Genomic DNA, 16,162 nt, shown 5'->3' with positions numbered 1-16,162 from the left:
TTTCATATCCACCTGAATTGGACACCCAGCATGAAAGAAACGAGAAATCAAATGCTGCCTTTCAAAGGATTTACCAAACAGATAAAGATGCAAAAGGTAGATGCCCATTTTCATCACCTTCACACACATTTGGTTCCCCTAAATATGCCAAAAATCTAGACTGCCTTTTGACTCTCCAGTGCAATTGCTGTCATATTTCAGATGCTCTTCAGTACTTAACTAACACTCCAAACTCAAATCAAGTGGATGTAATTTCATTGCGCAATGCTGCAAAAACATTGTTTGCTTAATAAAGACCTATAAAGCAGCATGTGGCACTACGACTTGTGTACCAGCCAGTGACAGGGGAACTGCACAGCGTTTGCCTCCTGAACAAATACTTAGTAGGCATAAGCATTACATGAAGAAATATAATGATAAAATGATGAACTTTGTTAGTGTACAGCAGACATCACCCATTCAAGTGGCATTTGATCAAGTATTGTGAACAGATTTCTTTCCAAACATATTTTTTTTGTACAAAATCTAACTAGGTAGTTAAAATGGAGTTACACTTTACAGAGAAGAGTTAAATGGTTACTTCATGTAGACTGTCTGATGAAAGAGAATGAGGAGGAAGTTATCAGGAATTTGCTGCTTTTTGGTTTTGCGTATAACATTAAAAAACAAGGTATTACTTTGAACTTACAATTAAATAACCTTGAAGTATTCTACAAATGCAGATACTGTTACAATATTAATTTGATGCAAACAAACTTTATTCCAATTTTACAACCTGAGACAGAAAATAAGTTTACCTGCCCAAGATGATACAACAGGTCCACAGTAAAGCCCAAGAAAAACTGAGATCTCACAGCATTTTCAAACCTATGAGATTACATTTCTCCTCTAAAAGATGTAACAAAGCGATGTATAAATGTACAAACCACAATGCCAGCAAGCAGTTTTACCAGCCTAACGCCCTTTTTATTTTAAGTGACAAAGCAGAAGACGAATTTTGAACAAAGGGAAAAAAATGAAGGAACAGGTATTCATGAATCTGGCATGTAACTATTTCAATTTTCAGTCCTACTACAATATAAGCAGAGAATTAACTACACTGAAAATTAAGCCCATTCTTGTCACCTAAGCAGGAACTAAAACACTGTTATCACTCTGCTTTTAGAATAGAGCTTGTAGTGGGGGAAAAAAAAAAGACTAACAACGAACAAAGTCAGTGTAAAGGGTCAGAATTTTAATGAAAACCAGAAGGTTTTCATTATTATAATACTTTTTTTTTTTCCTTCTCTTCCCATCCAGCTGAAACACTGACATGCTTCTGAGGACGAACCTATAAAGCTTTCTGCCAAGAGAGCACTGGAACTGGGGTACGTAAACTCACTAGGGACAAAATGAAACAAGCTGATTGGAATTGCAGCTTTCACTGAACAATTTGTTCACCAACACAAGGAAAAAGCTGAACACATCTGGACTTTGGGGATTCTTTTTCTACCAAAAGAATTCAAGTTGCTGGAAAAGTGTGCACGTGTGCTACGAACAATGAAAATTTAATCTGAAATGTGCTGAAGAACTTCCCGTCCATAAAAAAATTACTGCATTACTCAACTACTGGCTTCACCAAGCATGCTAAAAAACTGCACAGCAAGTTTAAGGGCTGAAGTATTTAACTACTTTTCTGTCAATGTAGTGTCTCACCTAGATCAGTCCAGTGTAAGAATTTAAACACACAAATGAACTTTTATATATTTTCCCAGGGTATTACAACTTATTTCAGTATGTCTATAGCACAAATGACAACTCTACTCATGCACTGATACAAACCTTCTGTTTTCGAGTATTTATTTGCAAACTGTTGAAAGCCCAAATCATACCTACTTGGTCATTCCTCACCAAGAACAAACCTGAACACATCGATAACAAGACTTTTCTCTATTCCTGCTTTTTTCCGTCCCAGGTCCTGATGGATTTTGCCATTCCAAAGGACCTTGTTGCAGGCATTTCTTTGATAGGTACGGTCTTTAAAGAAATCCTCTGCTTGGCTGAGTTAAATAAATAAATAAATAAATCTTACAATCTCAAAAAATCTCTTCCCATTCTCACTCAGGAAATCAAACTGCCAGCATTCAGATTCTTGACACAGCCAACCCTCAGAATTTGTACTATCAATACGGATAGCATGTACATTTTAGAAAAAAATAAGTCCCGTGTATGCTTGTAAAAATTTCCTTGAAGAGCATTTATATTTCTCAGTACATACAGAAATCGGGCCATAAATAAAAGTAAGATGCCATTTTAATAGATACCAGGTGATAAATTGTTTTCAAAACTGAAAAAATACTCTCTAAATAGATACTCAAGGACGCAAGCATGTATGCTTCCTTAAATTAAAGTATGTTCAACATCAAAACCAAACTGATAAAGTCTCAAGACAGTGACTCACCCCTTCCTGGAAAAATCAGTAAAAAGGTCAGATGTTTATGAAACAGACAATTGCTGGAAAAATAAAGACAAATATTATTTCTAACTACAGCTCAGTACAATTGTTTTCATTCCTGAGCCTGAGGTAACTACATGTTCACTAATCAAGTAATCAAGTACTCGATCCTTACATAACTTTCCATTTGGAAATCAAAGAAGTCTTGACAAGAATGAGATAAGCCGCAAAATATTCCTTGTGAAACAGACTGTAACCTCACAAAGGTTACATGTTTTGTCCAGTACCTTACCCATTACAGAGGAAACGTATGGCCATCTCACACATCTAGAAAACCATGTAATTTCATACGTTAGCCACAAGACACATTCCTTGCACACATTTGCAGACCACAACAGCAAGAACACTGAATTAAAAGAGAACTACTTGCACTCTTTGGATTCAATTGAATGAGAAATCCGGGGGAAAAAAAAATCCAAGCTTCATCTCACAAACATCTACATATAAAATAGAATATTGACTTAACACAGTACACGTTACCATTCTGGAAAACCAGTTTATGAAACATTAAGATTCAAAACCACAGAAGAATTTCCGCATAGAATATGGCTTAATATGTAGAATTATTTTCAATTTTTTCTGTTAAAAGAAATTGCTACCGTTAACAATGCAGTGTCTATATAATCTCACTCTTGTATTAACTGTACACAAAGGTTTCTCAGTATCAAACTGTTTTGAAAAAAAAATTATTTAGATTGAAAACCAGTTTTTCTGATCTATGAATAAAAATATGACAAACTATTAGGAAAGAAACATGTAACAAAATAGTTATTATTTGTTGAAGTCAACTTTTTCATATTTACTTTCTGTTGATGTTTTACCATCAACAATTAAACGTGGTGACTTTTAAAATCAAACATCACCACACAACTTACCCTCTTCTACACAAAAAGAATAGATTATTTTAAAATAAGAGGCAAACAATGACTGAAACAGGCATCAGAAGCACAAGAAAAATTACAAAAAAAATTGAAAAATTATTGATGCAACTGAAAATTATTTAACTTTTTCATAAATAAAACTTGGTTTTAGGCACTGAATTAATTCTGTTTAAGTAAAGATTAAACAAGCACATCACCAAACATGCTTTGATCTTTGGTCAGATGTAACTCATTTCTAAAACAGCGTTCTACAGTGCCAGTGGTTTTTTAATTTTAAAAGATGGGGTGCTTCTGGCCCCAAGGAGCTCACAACAATAGTATCATTAAATCTTCCATAGCCGTTTTCTTAAATCATAAAATCTTAGCACAAAAGCCCTCAGAAAAACTTCTGCTTTAAATATTTATCAAGAGGTGAGAAACAGATGGCTAGACTGGTTTTACAGACTGAAAATGTTCTGACATGGTATTTGACCTCTTTTGCTGCCAACAGCTATTAAGAGATTCAGAGGTTCAGAAACACAGAACATACACTAAAAGTTTAAAAAAAAAAATCAAAAAGGATGTTTTTCAAAGAGGCAGCCTTAACCTCTCTAATTAATTTCCAAGGAAGCTACTTTAATAACAAAACTGCCAATCACACACTAAGCTTCACTTGCTTCCACTAAGCGAAGGACTTCATCACTAACCATCCTCCAGTCTCCAAAGCTTAGCGAGCCTTTAGTGTCAAAACAAACACACTATATATTCAACTTAACTGAACAAAAACCCAAGATGACAATAACCAGGTACGGTTTGTTAAATCTTCTATGTTAATATTATTTGTACAGTTGATGCCCATCACAGAAAGAACTCCAGATGTACAAACATATACACTGAACGGAGGTTCATGCCAAATAGACTTGAACAAATCAGAATCCATCATTTTTATTTCCAAAGACTTCATTTGCTAAATTAAGGCCCACAGCCTTAGTTCTAGTCATCTATTCTTGCCTTGGATATTGCAATACAATTTGACAGAAGTCAGACTGGGGCATCTTATTAAGCAAGTGTGCAAGTCCACCCAGGACTTGAACGTGTATGCCCTCAGAGTGGCTCATGAGGAGAACAAAAACATAATACCAAAACAAACAAACAAACCTCACTGAAGTCAAAACCCTGAAAAGTGTATCTAAGTGAACAGCAACAAGCAACAATTTCTCATTACCAACAAAACAATGATACTTTGTTATTATATACACCCTTTCATCAGATGATTATTGCTTTACAATTCCTATCTATAAAAAAAAAACACCTAAGTATTACAAATAGGAGAATTTAGAGCACAGCAGTCCAAGTCTCAGAAAATACAATTTCAACTGGATGACAGACAACTAGAACCCAGATGTCCCAGTTCCCACTACTCTCTCATAACCATGAGGAGAAGACTATCATGCAAAGCAGTTCACTGAAGTATCCTGGTTTTAATGAGCACATATCATGACGTATATGCTGCAGTCACTACAAAAACAAATGCACGAATAATAAAATTATCTGTGGAACAACACTTAAAATTCATCACAAAAATTTTGTTGTGGAAAAAAGAGAAACATTTCACATAGTGTGGAAAAAAAGGTAAAACAAAAGTTCTAATGACAGAATGGCTTGAACAAATCAACATTTATTTCACTATTATTAGTTTGTATTATTTTATAGTGTTATCAAAGGATCATTACTGAAAGCAGTTACACACCAGGGAATATGCTGTTTGGCCAAGACGCACTAAAAACACGAAGCACCTCTACTTCAGCCTTCCCAAGATATATGTGCGTTGGCCACCGTATACCTAATTCTGAGTGGTGGACTTATAAAAATGGTTGACTGAAAGGCAAAAACGCCCAATAATCCACAAATAGAAATAGCAGCTGAAGAATTTAAGAATTAGGAAATACTGGCCCATCAAAGAAAATCTTTCCCTTTTTTCATGATATAACCATTGAAGATACTTTAAACATGAACAACATATGCAGCACTTTAATACCAGAAGAACCATATTAAACAGGTACCACATAAATATTGGACATGAGTTGTTTTTTCTAATCCCCTAGATTTTCTTCTGGATCCTTATTTCCCTCTAAATGTACCCTTGCACACTTTTTACTTTATCAGAAGTACATACGGACTCCAGGAAAATAAATAAACAAATACATCAGAACTGCGAATCAGCGTCAAATACCAATGATCAGCATGAAGAGATACTAAGGAGCTTGACACAAAAACACCAGTGTACGAGGAGAGCCTACATACACATTTGCTTACAAACACATTGTGAACGTTTGCTCAACATCCAGAAAAAACGTCCTCCAGATGCGAGCCTTGATCCCACCAACCTGCCCTTCGGAACCCCAGGTGCCAGCGCTACCAAGGGCGAGGCCTCTCCCTGCTGTGCCCACGCCGAGCACAGCACACCGTGCCGCTGGATGCCCCGCGCCGAGCCGCAGGCACCCCGCTGCCATTAGCGAATCCAGCCTGGCTCTGCTGCTTCGAGGCTGCGCTGAAGGTAGCAGCAGGGGAAGACGAAGGGAAAGCCTCACAATGAAAACACAGCTAACACTTTAACTGCCCATTCTTTGCAGCCCTGTCTCCAAAGCTCCCAAAGCACTGTTTTTCATTGTGTTTTTGGTCTAGAGAGAAGCTAATATATTTATAAACAAAATTTTACACCAGAATTAAAAGATAAATGTTTCTCTGCCCACTTAAAGATGTCAAAGCAAACGTTTGATATTCTTTTCAATTGGTATGAGCAGCACTGAACTTTTTTTTGTGTAAGAAAATACTTGGCATTATAGCCCTAAGATACTATTTTTCAAAAAGCATGACATAATTCAACAAAAGTAACCCATTTAGAAGGTACATTTTAATATAAAAACTTAAATTATCAGAGAAGCTAGCTATATACCTACAAACAGACCATTATATATATATATATATATATATATCCGCATCTGTACCTTAAGGAAGTAGCTATCGCCTAATAGTATGAAAAAGCGTATTAAATTTTGCTGAAATAAAAGCAGTAGCACAGAACTTTTAGTTTAAATATCTGGCATTATTTCTTTAAACCAGCACAATGGAATTAGTGATTTAGGGAAAAAAATGTAGTAGGTCTAGATACAATTCAGGCACAATTCTGTGTCATAATTATGACACTGTAAATAAAATTGCCTTTTATTGAAATGAAGTCTGAAGTTGAAATCCATCTTTTTGTACGTATTTCTGAAGCGTTTTCTCGCAACACTGAACACCAGACAGAACACAAAACCTTAGCTATCATTCGCAAGCCGAACAAAGAAAACAAGATTAAGAGGCTGCCAAAAGGAACAGAGGTGAGTAAGCTGAAAGTCTGGTTTCTGAAACGATACGTATTTAAGTACACGCAGAAAAAAATTCAGCGTTCTCCTCCAACGCACCACCCCGACTCTCCCCAGCACCAACCTATAACCTCTCCCGGGTAGGGGCGGGTGCACCAGACGACCACTGAGATCTTTTCCAACCTTAACGATTCCACGGCCGTAGTACACACAGGCACGCACTACAAAGGCGCACTCGCGCTGCTACTAACCCCGTCTCTTCTCGGTGCCGCTGGCCGCACCAGTGTCCATTTGGTCTCCTCACAGCCGAGCCGCGCGCCCCTCGCGTGCTGCCGCCCCCTGCACGCCCCGGCCGCATAGGGGCACGGCCCAAGCGACGGCCGCAGCCCCTCGGCAGCTCCGACGCCGCTTCCCCACACGGCACGGGGGAGACGGCGCTGCTGCAGCCCCCCCAACCCCGATCCACCCTAAATCCCCCCCCCGGCCCAGGCAGCGCCGCTCCCGGCGCCCAGCGCGCCCCGCAGCCATGCGGGACAAAGAGGCTGCTGGAGGCGCGAGGGGCGTCATGGCCGAGCCGCGGCCGCGGGCTGCTGCACCCGGGTTTTCGGGAATATTTTCCTCAGGGCGTGTGTGCGCGCTTCGCGCCCCGGTCCGCAGGGGGCCCGCCGAGCCCCCTCAGCGCTCTCTGCCCCGTTCCCCCCACCGGCTCGTGCTGGTGGCCGCCCCCGCTCTGGAAGGTTCCCTCCGGAGAAGCCCCCGGGGCGCGGCGCCGCAGACAAAGCCAGGCCCGCTGCTCCCCCAGGCCGCTACCGGGACCCCCACACCCCCCACAAGCCCCGGGTACGGCGCTGCCCGCCGAGCGCCCGCCTCTCAGCCCCGCCTCGGCGCCCCCCTTCCCCACCGCCCTCGGCAGCGCCTCTCCCCCCTCACACCGCCCCGACCCCCCCCCCCTCCCTTCGCCGGTGCCACCGCCCTTCCCCAGCGCCGAACAAAGCAGCCGGGCCGGGGGGAGGCGGCGGGTGCCGACACAATGAGCGGCCGGCCGGCACTCACCCACAGCTCCGTGCCCCAGCTCATGGCGGCTCCGCGGGCAGCGCCGGCTGCGGCTGAGGCGGCGGCGGGGACAGGGGGCGGCCGGAGAGGGTCCCGCCGGTGCCCTCGCTCAGCGGGGAGACGCGAGAGGCGGCACCACGAACGGCGGCGCTGCGAGCTGCGGCCCCGCCTGGCTCGGGGAGGGGGAGCCGCGGAGGAGACTGGGAGAGGGGCGGGCTCGGCGCGGGAGGCCGAGGCTGGGCCGGGCTGAGGCGCCGCTCCCGGGGGAGGCCCGGCGCCCAGCCTCCCTCCCGCGGCGCCTGGCGACCCGCCCCCGGCCTGATGCGCCGCCCGGTACCGGGCAGGAGGCGGCATCGGCAATGCTCCTTAACGACACGGGAGGGGTGGGAGCGGCCGCACCCCCCTCGGCCCTGAGGGGACGCCCGGGGCCAGAGCTCGCGCAGCGAGACCCCGGCCCTCGCTGCTGCGCCTCACGGCCGGCCCGGCACGCGCTGAGTCACGGCGGGAGCGGCCCCGGGCACACCTGAGGCGGTGCGGGACCCGGCCCCGCCGCGCGGGTAGTGGTCCCCGGCGGGAACAGGGAGCTTCCTCAGCGACTGGAAAGGAAATGGTGTTAAATCCTCGCAATTTTTCCACCAAAATGTCCGTTTTGAAACCTTGTAGAAGGCACAGGCTTGGAGAGCCATCAAAATTCCCCTCAAAACATCAGTTTTTGGTTTTCCTCCCATTTTTACTCAAAAATTGCAGCAAGGACTCAGTGAAAATACTGCTGTTCTGCTCAGTCTCCATCAAGAAAAAAACAGCGACTTAAATCCAATCATTTTTTTTCATTTCCAAAGTCACCTTCCAGGTATTGCTCGTTCACATCACACATAATTGACATTTAATCTTACCTTCTTCCTTATGAGAGCAAAATGCAAATTCTTTTAGATCTATATGAAACCATTACAGTAAGATAATGTGAATTATCAAAATAAGCAGATGAGATCACAGGTCAACGATGTCATTTCTGGAGTTAAGTGTTGGAGCCAGTCACTTTACACTAGAAATGTATTTGGTCTGGCGAAAGCCACAAGCTGAACGATTCTGCCACGTGCTGTGGTGGCCAACGTAGAGGATGTTTTAGCAAGCCAGCGGTCACAAAACCCCAGATTTGGGCTCAAATTCCACACTTGGGCTCACTTCAATTGAACAGATGTTAATTCAAACAGTTTGTACATTGCATGTTACTGAAAACATTCACCAGGCTGGAAGCATTTTGAGGATTCTGATAACGAAGCACTGATGAATAAAAGAGTAATCAAATATATTTGAACTTATTCAATTCACATGCTTTTAAGGATTAGGAAGAAAAACTTAGATCAACTCTTTGCTTAGCTACTTTTTCAATAAAGTTTGATTTTTAGTTTGCTCCTAACCCAAACTTCTTCCTAAAAGAGCAATCATATGTATCTCAGGTGTGTTTACACACAGGTGCATTTCACCTTTACTTCAACTAGGAGCCACCTGTTCATCCATAATGAAAAGATCATAGCTCATTTCAACAAACTACAAATGTAACTTCAAATCAGTTAAAAGACATAAGAGCAGTTATTTAAGTTCCCAAAGAACCTGGAATTCCTAAGCAATATATAAAGACCTTAGGATCAAACCTAATTTTAGCTCACTGAAGATAAAATACAAGTCTTAGCAGCGTAACACTTAGTATCTCAGTTTAGAGAGAAGTCTGACATCAGCCACCATAAGGCCCTTTCCTGTTCAAGTACAGTCTTGCTTTAGGAGATTCCCATCCATACAGTGAGCTATGCTCTTCTCCAGTTTAGCAGTTCAGGATGTGAAGTGATCTAGCTGTAAGATGAGGGAAAAAGCCTACTGCATCTCTGCGGGATATTGCTGGAAGCATGATAATTAATCATTTAGAATTTTGACGTTGTTTCCTTATCAGGAACTGCAATTGGCCCTACTCCTAGACATAATTAAACAAATATTACCCCACAGATTTTATTCTCTTAGTCACACCTCTGAAAACATTTATCTTCAGAAAAAGTGCCGATGATTAAAGAAGTCTCACCCAAGGGACTCAAGAAGAGAAATACACTGAAGACATATTTAAGTAATTTTTACACACAAAAGCTCCATGATAAATTGCATTGTCTTAGTATCCTTATAACCCATTATCATCTTCTAGATGATGATGACAGCTTATATTTAGCTTAGAAAAATTTACTACTGTACTTAGCTGTTTTTTCCCATCATTGATGGATTAACAAGGGCTTTAAAAGAAAACTGCCTAATTTTATTTTTAGGCCAAATCTACACCACTCTAGTTATTACAATTGTTACATGTTCTGTTAAATCTGTTCACTTCTCAACAGAATCTACTCAGATTTACAAGTGTACCTAAGGATATTACCTTGGCAGAACAACAATTTGCGTAATTAATTTGGAGTGGCAGAGAAGTCTGTCTGGCACTCCCTGCGGGCACGCTTCCTAAAGACAGAAGCAGCTTAGCTTTCCATTGCCACAAAAATCCGCAGGACCAAACAAACCATTTCCAAGTATCTCTTTCTCAGTGTGAAATGCTATTAATCCTTTTCTCTGCTAGCCAGCAGTCTTTGTTATATTAAAATTGGATTTTTACTCCACAAAGAAATGTTGCAAAAGCATATTCTCTTTTCACTTCAAAAAGAAAAGAATTTAGCTTTTCCCTTTATTTATGCATTTCCTCCCTTGCCAGCATTCCAAGTGCTCTAATTTCTAAAAATATCCCATGTTCTTAACACCTGTGTGGTGAGCAGATGATCATTATTTTACAGCTAGGAAAATATCTAGAGACAAAAGGAGTCTTGACAATTCTACTTGCTTTGCTATCTGCACAGAATTCCTCTGTCTCCCAGAGGCTGGTTATTCAACAATAACCAGCAGCTTCCAAAATGTCTGTAGTTATGCATCTGGCTACAGGCTTACTTCCATTGGGTTCGTATTTCTACTATTAGAGAAAATATTTAAACTCACTTTTAAATATTTTTTTAAAATATTTTTACATGCGAGCATTTTTGACTACTTTTTTTTTTAAAAAAAGCAGAAAACTAACTGTATTAGACTGCACTACTTCTGCTTCAAGGCAAAAGTAAAACAGCACTTACTAGGGCAGCTTCAGCCACTGGTTAGGTCACCTAAGTTTTTCCCCTACCTCTGAATTTTTGTGGGAAGAACTGTACACCCTCCCCCATCTTTTCTGGTTTGTGCCGTGAAATGCATTTTCTATAGCAGAGAAGTGTATTTCTTCTCCCCACCCCCCAGCAAGCAAAACAAAGGTATCACATGTGATCAGATAACAGAACTAAAAGGACAACTTACCCAGCTGTACACAGGTCAAAAATGAGAACTTCATCTGCTTTTATGAAATACCCCATGTTCACTCCTTTTGCCCACACTACAGCCAAGAGCACATCTTCTCATGCTATACGTAGCAGAGGGAATGTGGCATCAATCAGCATCAACTAGCAATACTTGAACTACAACCAGCTTCTTATTTCACAGGAATTTGCTTTTTTCCAGTGAAGTGAGACTCAATTTAGCATTTCATCTGACAACGTACAAGTGTATCCCAAGCTGAAGGCTGGCCAATTATTGCAGAAATATCAGGGAATACCCTTAAGTCATGATCTTAAAACACTACTTTGGACTCTAACGCTTGAGTATTACAAAGCAATTTGCTTTCATTGCATGTAGTTTCAGAATTTTATTGAAACAACCACTAACACCATGGCTTTGCTACCTTAATTTCTGAAATCTCCACCTATCTTCTCTATTCTCCCACCCACTCCATGCACATTTCCTTACATTAAAAGAACATTGAGCTGTAACAAATGTGTGGAATTAGGTTAATAACAATGGTGAATTCTGATAGACAAATTTTCATTACTGTATTATCTACACACATAAAGATCATTACTGTCAAGATAAAAAGCAAAGACTTGAACAGTAACTACCATCTGCATTGATTAGCTAGCAGCTTTCAAGCAGAGTATAGATTAACATGCTGTATCAATATTGAACCATGAAGTCTGTCAAGGTACTAATTCAAGCTGCAGAAAAATGAGTGGAGGAACATCCAGCTACAGATCAGCACCACCCATTTTCAGAGTTGTTAAAATATTTTACTATCATCTGACTGAATTATGATCAGAAATATACATTAAATTGTGTGCAACCTTCTGTAACATTTGAACATAATCAGTATGCTGGGTCACTGGTTAATCTCTTTAAAAGGAATTTAAATTTAAAACTATATTACCCCCCCCCCAACCAAGACTGTGACAGTAACAGGTAACAAGTTTGCAGTAATTTCCAGACACCCAGCTGAAATCATTTACTGAACTTGACAGCCACCTGCTGGCAATCACTGGAACAAACAGAATAACAACTCATTTCTGCTGTAGCTAATCAGATCCTATTTCATGGAGCCAGTGTAAATTACATTAATTTGAAACTCAGAGGGCAAATGAGCCCTGGATTGCCCTACCTTCCACACACACCACTGCAGATCTTGACTTCTCTCCTTTAAGGGAACTCTTGTCAGTGGTTTACTTTCAAGTATCCTTCCTTCATTATTTTAAGTCTGTGGTGGTAGGTACCTCCTTTTCTCATGAGAAAGTTGATGTCCATGTTGCATAATACCACGTTTACATTGGTGCATGAAAGAACTGGCAAAGGATCACAATACAGAAGGAAACTCAGCAACTCACATGCCCAAGAACATTCTCTCCTTCCCATCATTAATCACTTGTAAGAACAGGAGCCTGTACATAAACCAGCAATGCCAATGAGGACACTACTGTTCATAGAATAGACAACCCATCAAGTAAAAAGATGTAGTTACCTTCCTACCCCTTTCTCTCATATTAACAAAGATCACTACAATTCTGTTCATCATCTTATTTCTCCCCAGGTGATATCCTATCAGGGACTGTTTGCTATTTTTAAGTAATTTCAAAGAAACAAAACAAACAAATCACTTGTCAGAAAAATAATCCTTCCTAAACATTGCATTTCTGGTGCTCTATTTAACTAAATTTAAAGACCAGCATCTGTTTTTAGGACTTAAGATGCAGATCAGGTCTAAAAGGTAGCAAACAAACCTAGTAAGAGTCTTTTTTCCTTTTTGTCTTAAGCATATTTTTCCCTTAGAGACAGTGGGAGATGCAGAAGGAAGAACACACAGAATTTCTTCAGAAATATTTTTTTTTTTTCCTACCCAATACACTTATCTTCTAGTAGCCAAGGTTTTCCCCATGGATTTCCTGCTACCTTGAGTACTCTTACATCCAGATTCTCTTCAGCTGATGAGGTTTTGAGAAGAAGGTAAGGGCTAAGTTCTGTTGCTGCCCTCGCCCCCCCATACACACTGTACAGTACCGTTGATTTTCTGCCATAGTAATAGTGGGAAAGTAATGACAGAATCAGTCAGAAATCAAATATTAAGTTCAGGGAAGTAGCAGCAATAGAACTTAATTACAGGTTCTCCCTGGCTTCACCAGATTATCCACACAAATTTGGCTTTATGGTCTGCTAATTAGATCATACACATGGCCCTGCAACCAGAACACCTCAGCCTCTAGAGCAGAGCCTGAGGCCAGCACAGCCCATGCCAATTAGCCCAGCATTGGAGTTGCCTGTTGAAGAGGCTCACAAATGAGCTTCTCACCTGGGAAGCAGGCAAGAAAGAGGCCACACAGGACTCTCCCAGTCATACCACTGCAACTTGTAAGCCCCATTCCTGAGAAACCCAAATGATCCTGTAGTTTTCCTTTTAAATTCAAAAGTAACCAATTTGCAAGAGGGCTCATGTCTTCTACTTTATCCACTGATTTATAATACAATTACTGTATGATCAGCTTTGAAAACTCAAGGTACTGGAAATTATTGGGAAGTTCATCTCTAGTAATAAAGGTTTTTGTTTGTGACCAAAATGTAGCCAAATTTGAGGACTAACCTGCCCCTCCCCTCTAGGCTGAGATTTGTACACCTTTGGGGCAGGTTACAAAAATATCCAGGCACAGATACATATGAAAATCTATTTCAGCGTTCAGAAGCTTTATCCTGAGTTCATAAAGGAAAAGATTTTTAAACATGCTGTCATAAACTCAGTCAATACTGGAAATTTCATTTTAGGGCAAGGTCCAGTTCTTTCCCTTTCTCACGACTAAAAAAAAAACACTTAGAGCAATCAATGAAATGTCTTCTTTCTACAAAAAGAACCACAGAGAATTTCTACCATAGTTCTTCCCTCAAGACTGTGTGATTGCCTTAGACCCTTTTCATCTATAAAGGGAAGCCAATTTAGAGTAAAGATTTCTACCTACATAGGTTCTTGAAATTTTCTGTTACACAACTATGTGGGCCACTTCTATTTGTGCCTATTCTGTTCTGCACCCATTTGGGCACAGAAGTTCATCATCACTAAAATTCATTTAATCAATGTTCATCATTTTCCTGAAAGAAAAGTTCAATAAGTAATTTTCATCTCCTAACATCGTCTAATGCTTAAAACGCATAACAGAGCATTTTTCAACATTTTGAAGATTAACTCACCAATGGCAGTGACAATTTTGCTGTGTTTTCACATCCTGCAGACAAAATACTTGCACATTTAGTCCAGAATTGCTCCTTTAAAGCATTTTAATGTTACAATATATTACATTTTTATAAAGCTTTAGTTTTGTTTAAACTAACTTCATTGAGAACTAAATGCTTTTAAAACCTTAGAAAGCCCTTCAAAAACTATCAAAAATGTAAAAATGAAAAAAATTTCAAGCTTCGTGACATTTCAACGTATCAAAGGCAAGAAAATACTAAGTTATTCATAATTTAAGAGTAATAAGTTTAGCTGCATACAACTTACCCAGCAATCCCGGTTAAGTTACCATAGGTAGAAAACATATAACAGCATCTGAGAATATGGAAGATGGGTTACCTGCCTGAAAAATAATCACTCATGCATGAGAACTTGCACCAGTTAGCTGTTTACATTACAGTAGAAAAAACTTTTTTTTTTTGCTCACATTCCTTCCTCATCATACAGATTTGTCACAATTCTGGAAGTTAAGCCTTTACTGCAGAATGATTTGGTAAAGACTGTCAGATTTCTTGTGTTACCAACACTGTCACCGTCCTGATAAATCCATTTCTCTTCCATGGATTACACTGTTTCTGACCCAAGAAAACAGATTTGTACACAAATCAAAACAATGCTGAATTTAATTTCTAATTCAGCAATGGGTTCTCATTCTGGAGGTGACAAAATGATACATAAACACAACATTAATCAAACCGAGTCCTGGCCCATAATCAACAATCTCAAGCACTGGGCTATTACAAATAAATGCTTTCATCTCTGACAATGACTTTTAGAACAAGCCTGTTTGTTTTTCCTATTACTTACTCTCTCTAAATGAGTCACCCTTCCATGAAGTCTGATGTGACGATAACATCTTGTTTCTCTACATAGTGCAGCACCTTTTAGTTCTATAGCATGTGAAAGCATTAACTTCAAAGCACAGCACAGACTGTTCAAATACTCACTTTATTTCACTGGGCAGCGTAACATTGCCTAAGCCTAATTAATGCTTGTATAATGCTTTGAAGATTTACAAAAGTTCACAGTAACTGACTAGTAACAGTATTGAACTAATACCAAAACTGGATAGTGAAATAATTCCTACTGAAGTGGGTGTGGAAAACATTCTAAGTTACACCAAGCATTACTACAGCTCCAAAAACATTAATTACCCTAGGTGGGGGCTAAGGAGGGAAGGGGAAAAGGGTAATTTAAGTCCGAATCTTGCTACAGTAAGACTCTTCTGCCTCTGAACCAAATGAAAATAGAGTTCAGTGTCCCTAGCTTAAGACTTCGTTTCAAAGAAACACAAGAAATCTATTACTAATATTAACCACATAGACAGCCTTAAAATTAAATGTAATCTTAACCCAATTTAATATACCTATTTTAAATCTTAACCCCATATATGTAAAGCATAGTAGGTCTTCACATTTATAACTCAGGAAAATTTGTACAAGTATTATCAATCCTTACTCGAACGTTTGGTTCAGGCTGTGGGATAGAAATCTTTATGATGTATTCTGTAGCTGACATTACAATGAATTACTTCCATGAGTTAAAAATCAAATGTCCCCTTCTCCAACATACAAAGAAGCATCACCTACCTGCTGCACGTATCTACTCTTGACTATTCAAGTTTATACTAGGCTTATCTATACATTAAAACCCATGCTTATTGGATACATGAATGATTAATGTATAGGACCAGACATACTAATGTAGCAGAATCCTCACTCTCTTGGGTTCACAAATTATTAATGTA

General features: G+C 40.2%; 1 protein-coding gene across 4 annotated transcripts in view; it reads right to left on the bottom strand.

Moving 5' to 3' along the window:
* Positions 1 to 7,999, bottom strand: part of FNBP1L (formin binding protein 1 like) — a 53,447-nt gene extending 45,448 nt beyond the window's left edge. For 2 of the 4 annotated variants that reach the window (XM_083847466.1, XM_083847467.1), the window contains exon 1: positions 7,776 to 7,986. In XM_083847466.1, coding sequence (XP_083703592.1) covers positions 7,776 to 7,799 — 24 coding nt within the window. In that variant the 5' untranslated portion in view covers positions 7,800 to 7,986. Of the gene's footprint in view, positions 1 to 5,741; positions 6,219 to 7,775 lie in introns of those variants that run through there. The other 2 variants (XM_083847469.1, XM_083847468.1) reach the window with 2 other exon arrangements.
* Positions 8,000 to 16,162: the final 8,163 nt, after the last annotated feature.

Source organism: Anser anser (assembly GCF_964211835.1).
Source record: "Anser anser genome assembly, chromosome: 8".
Taxonomy (NCBI): Eukaryota; Metazoa; Chordata; class Aves; order Anseriformes; family Anatidae; genus Anser; species Anser anser.
This window is presented reverse-complemented; position numbering and strand designations above follow the sequence as displayed.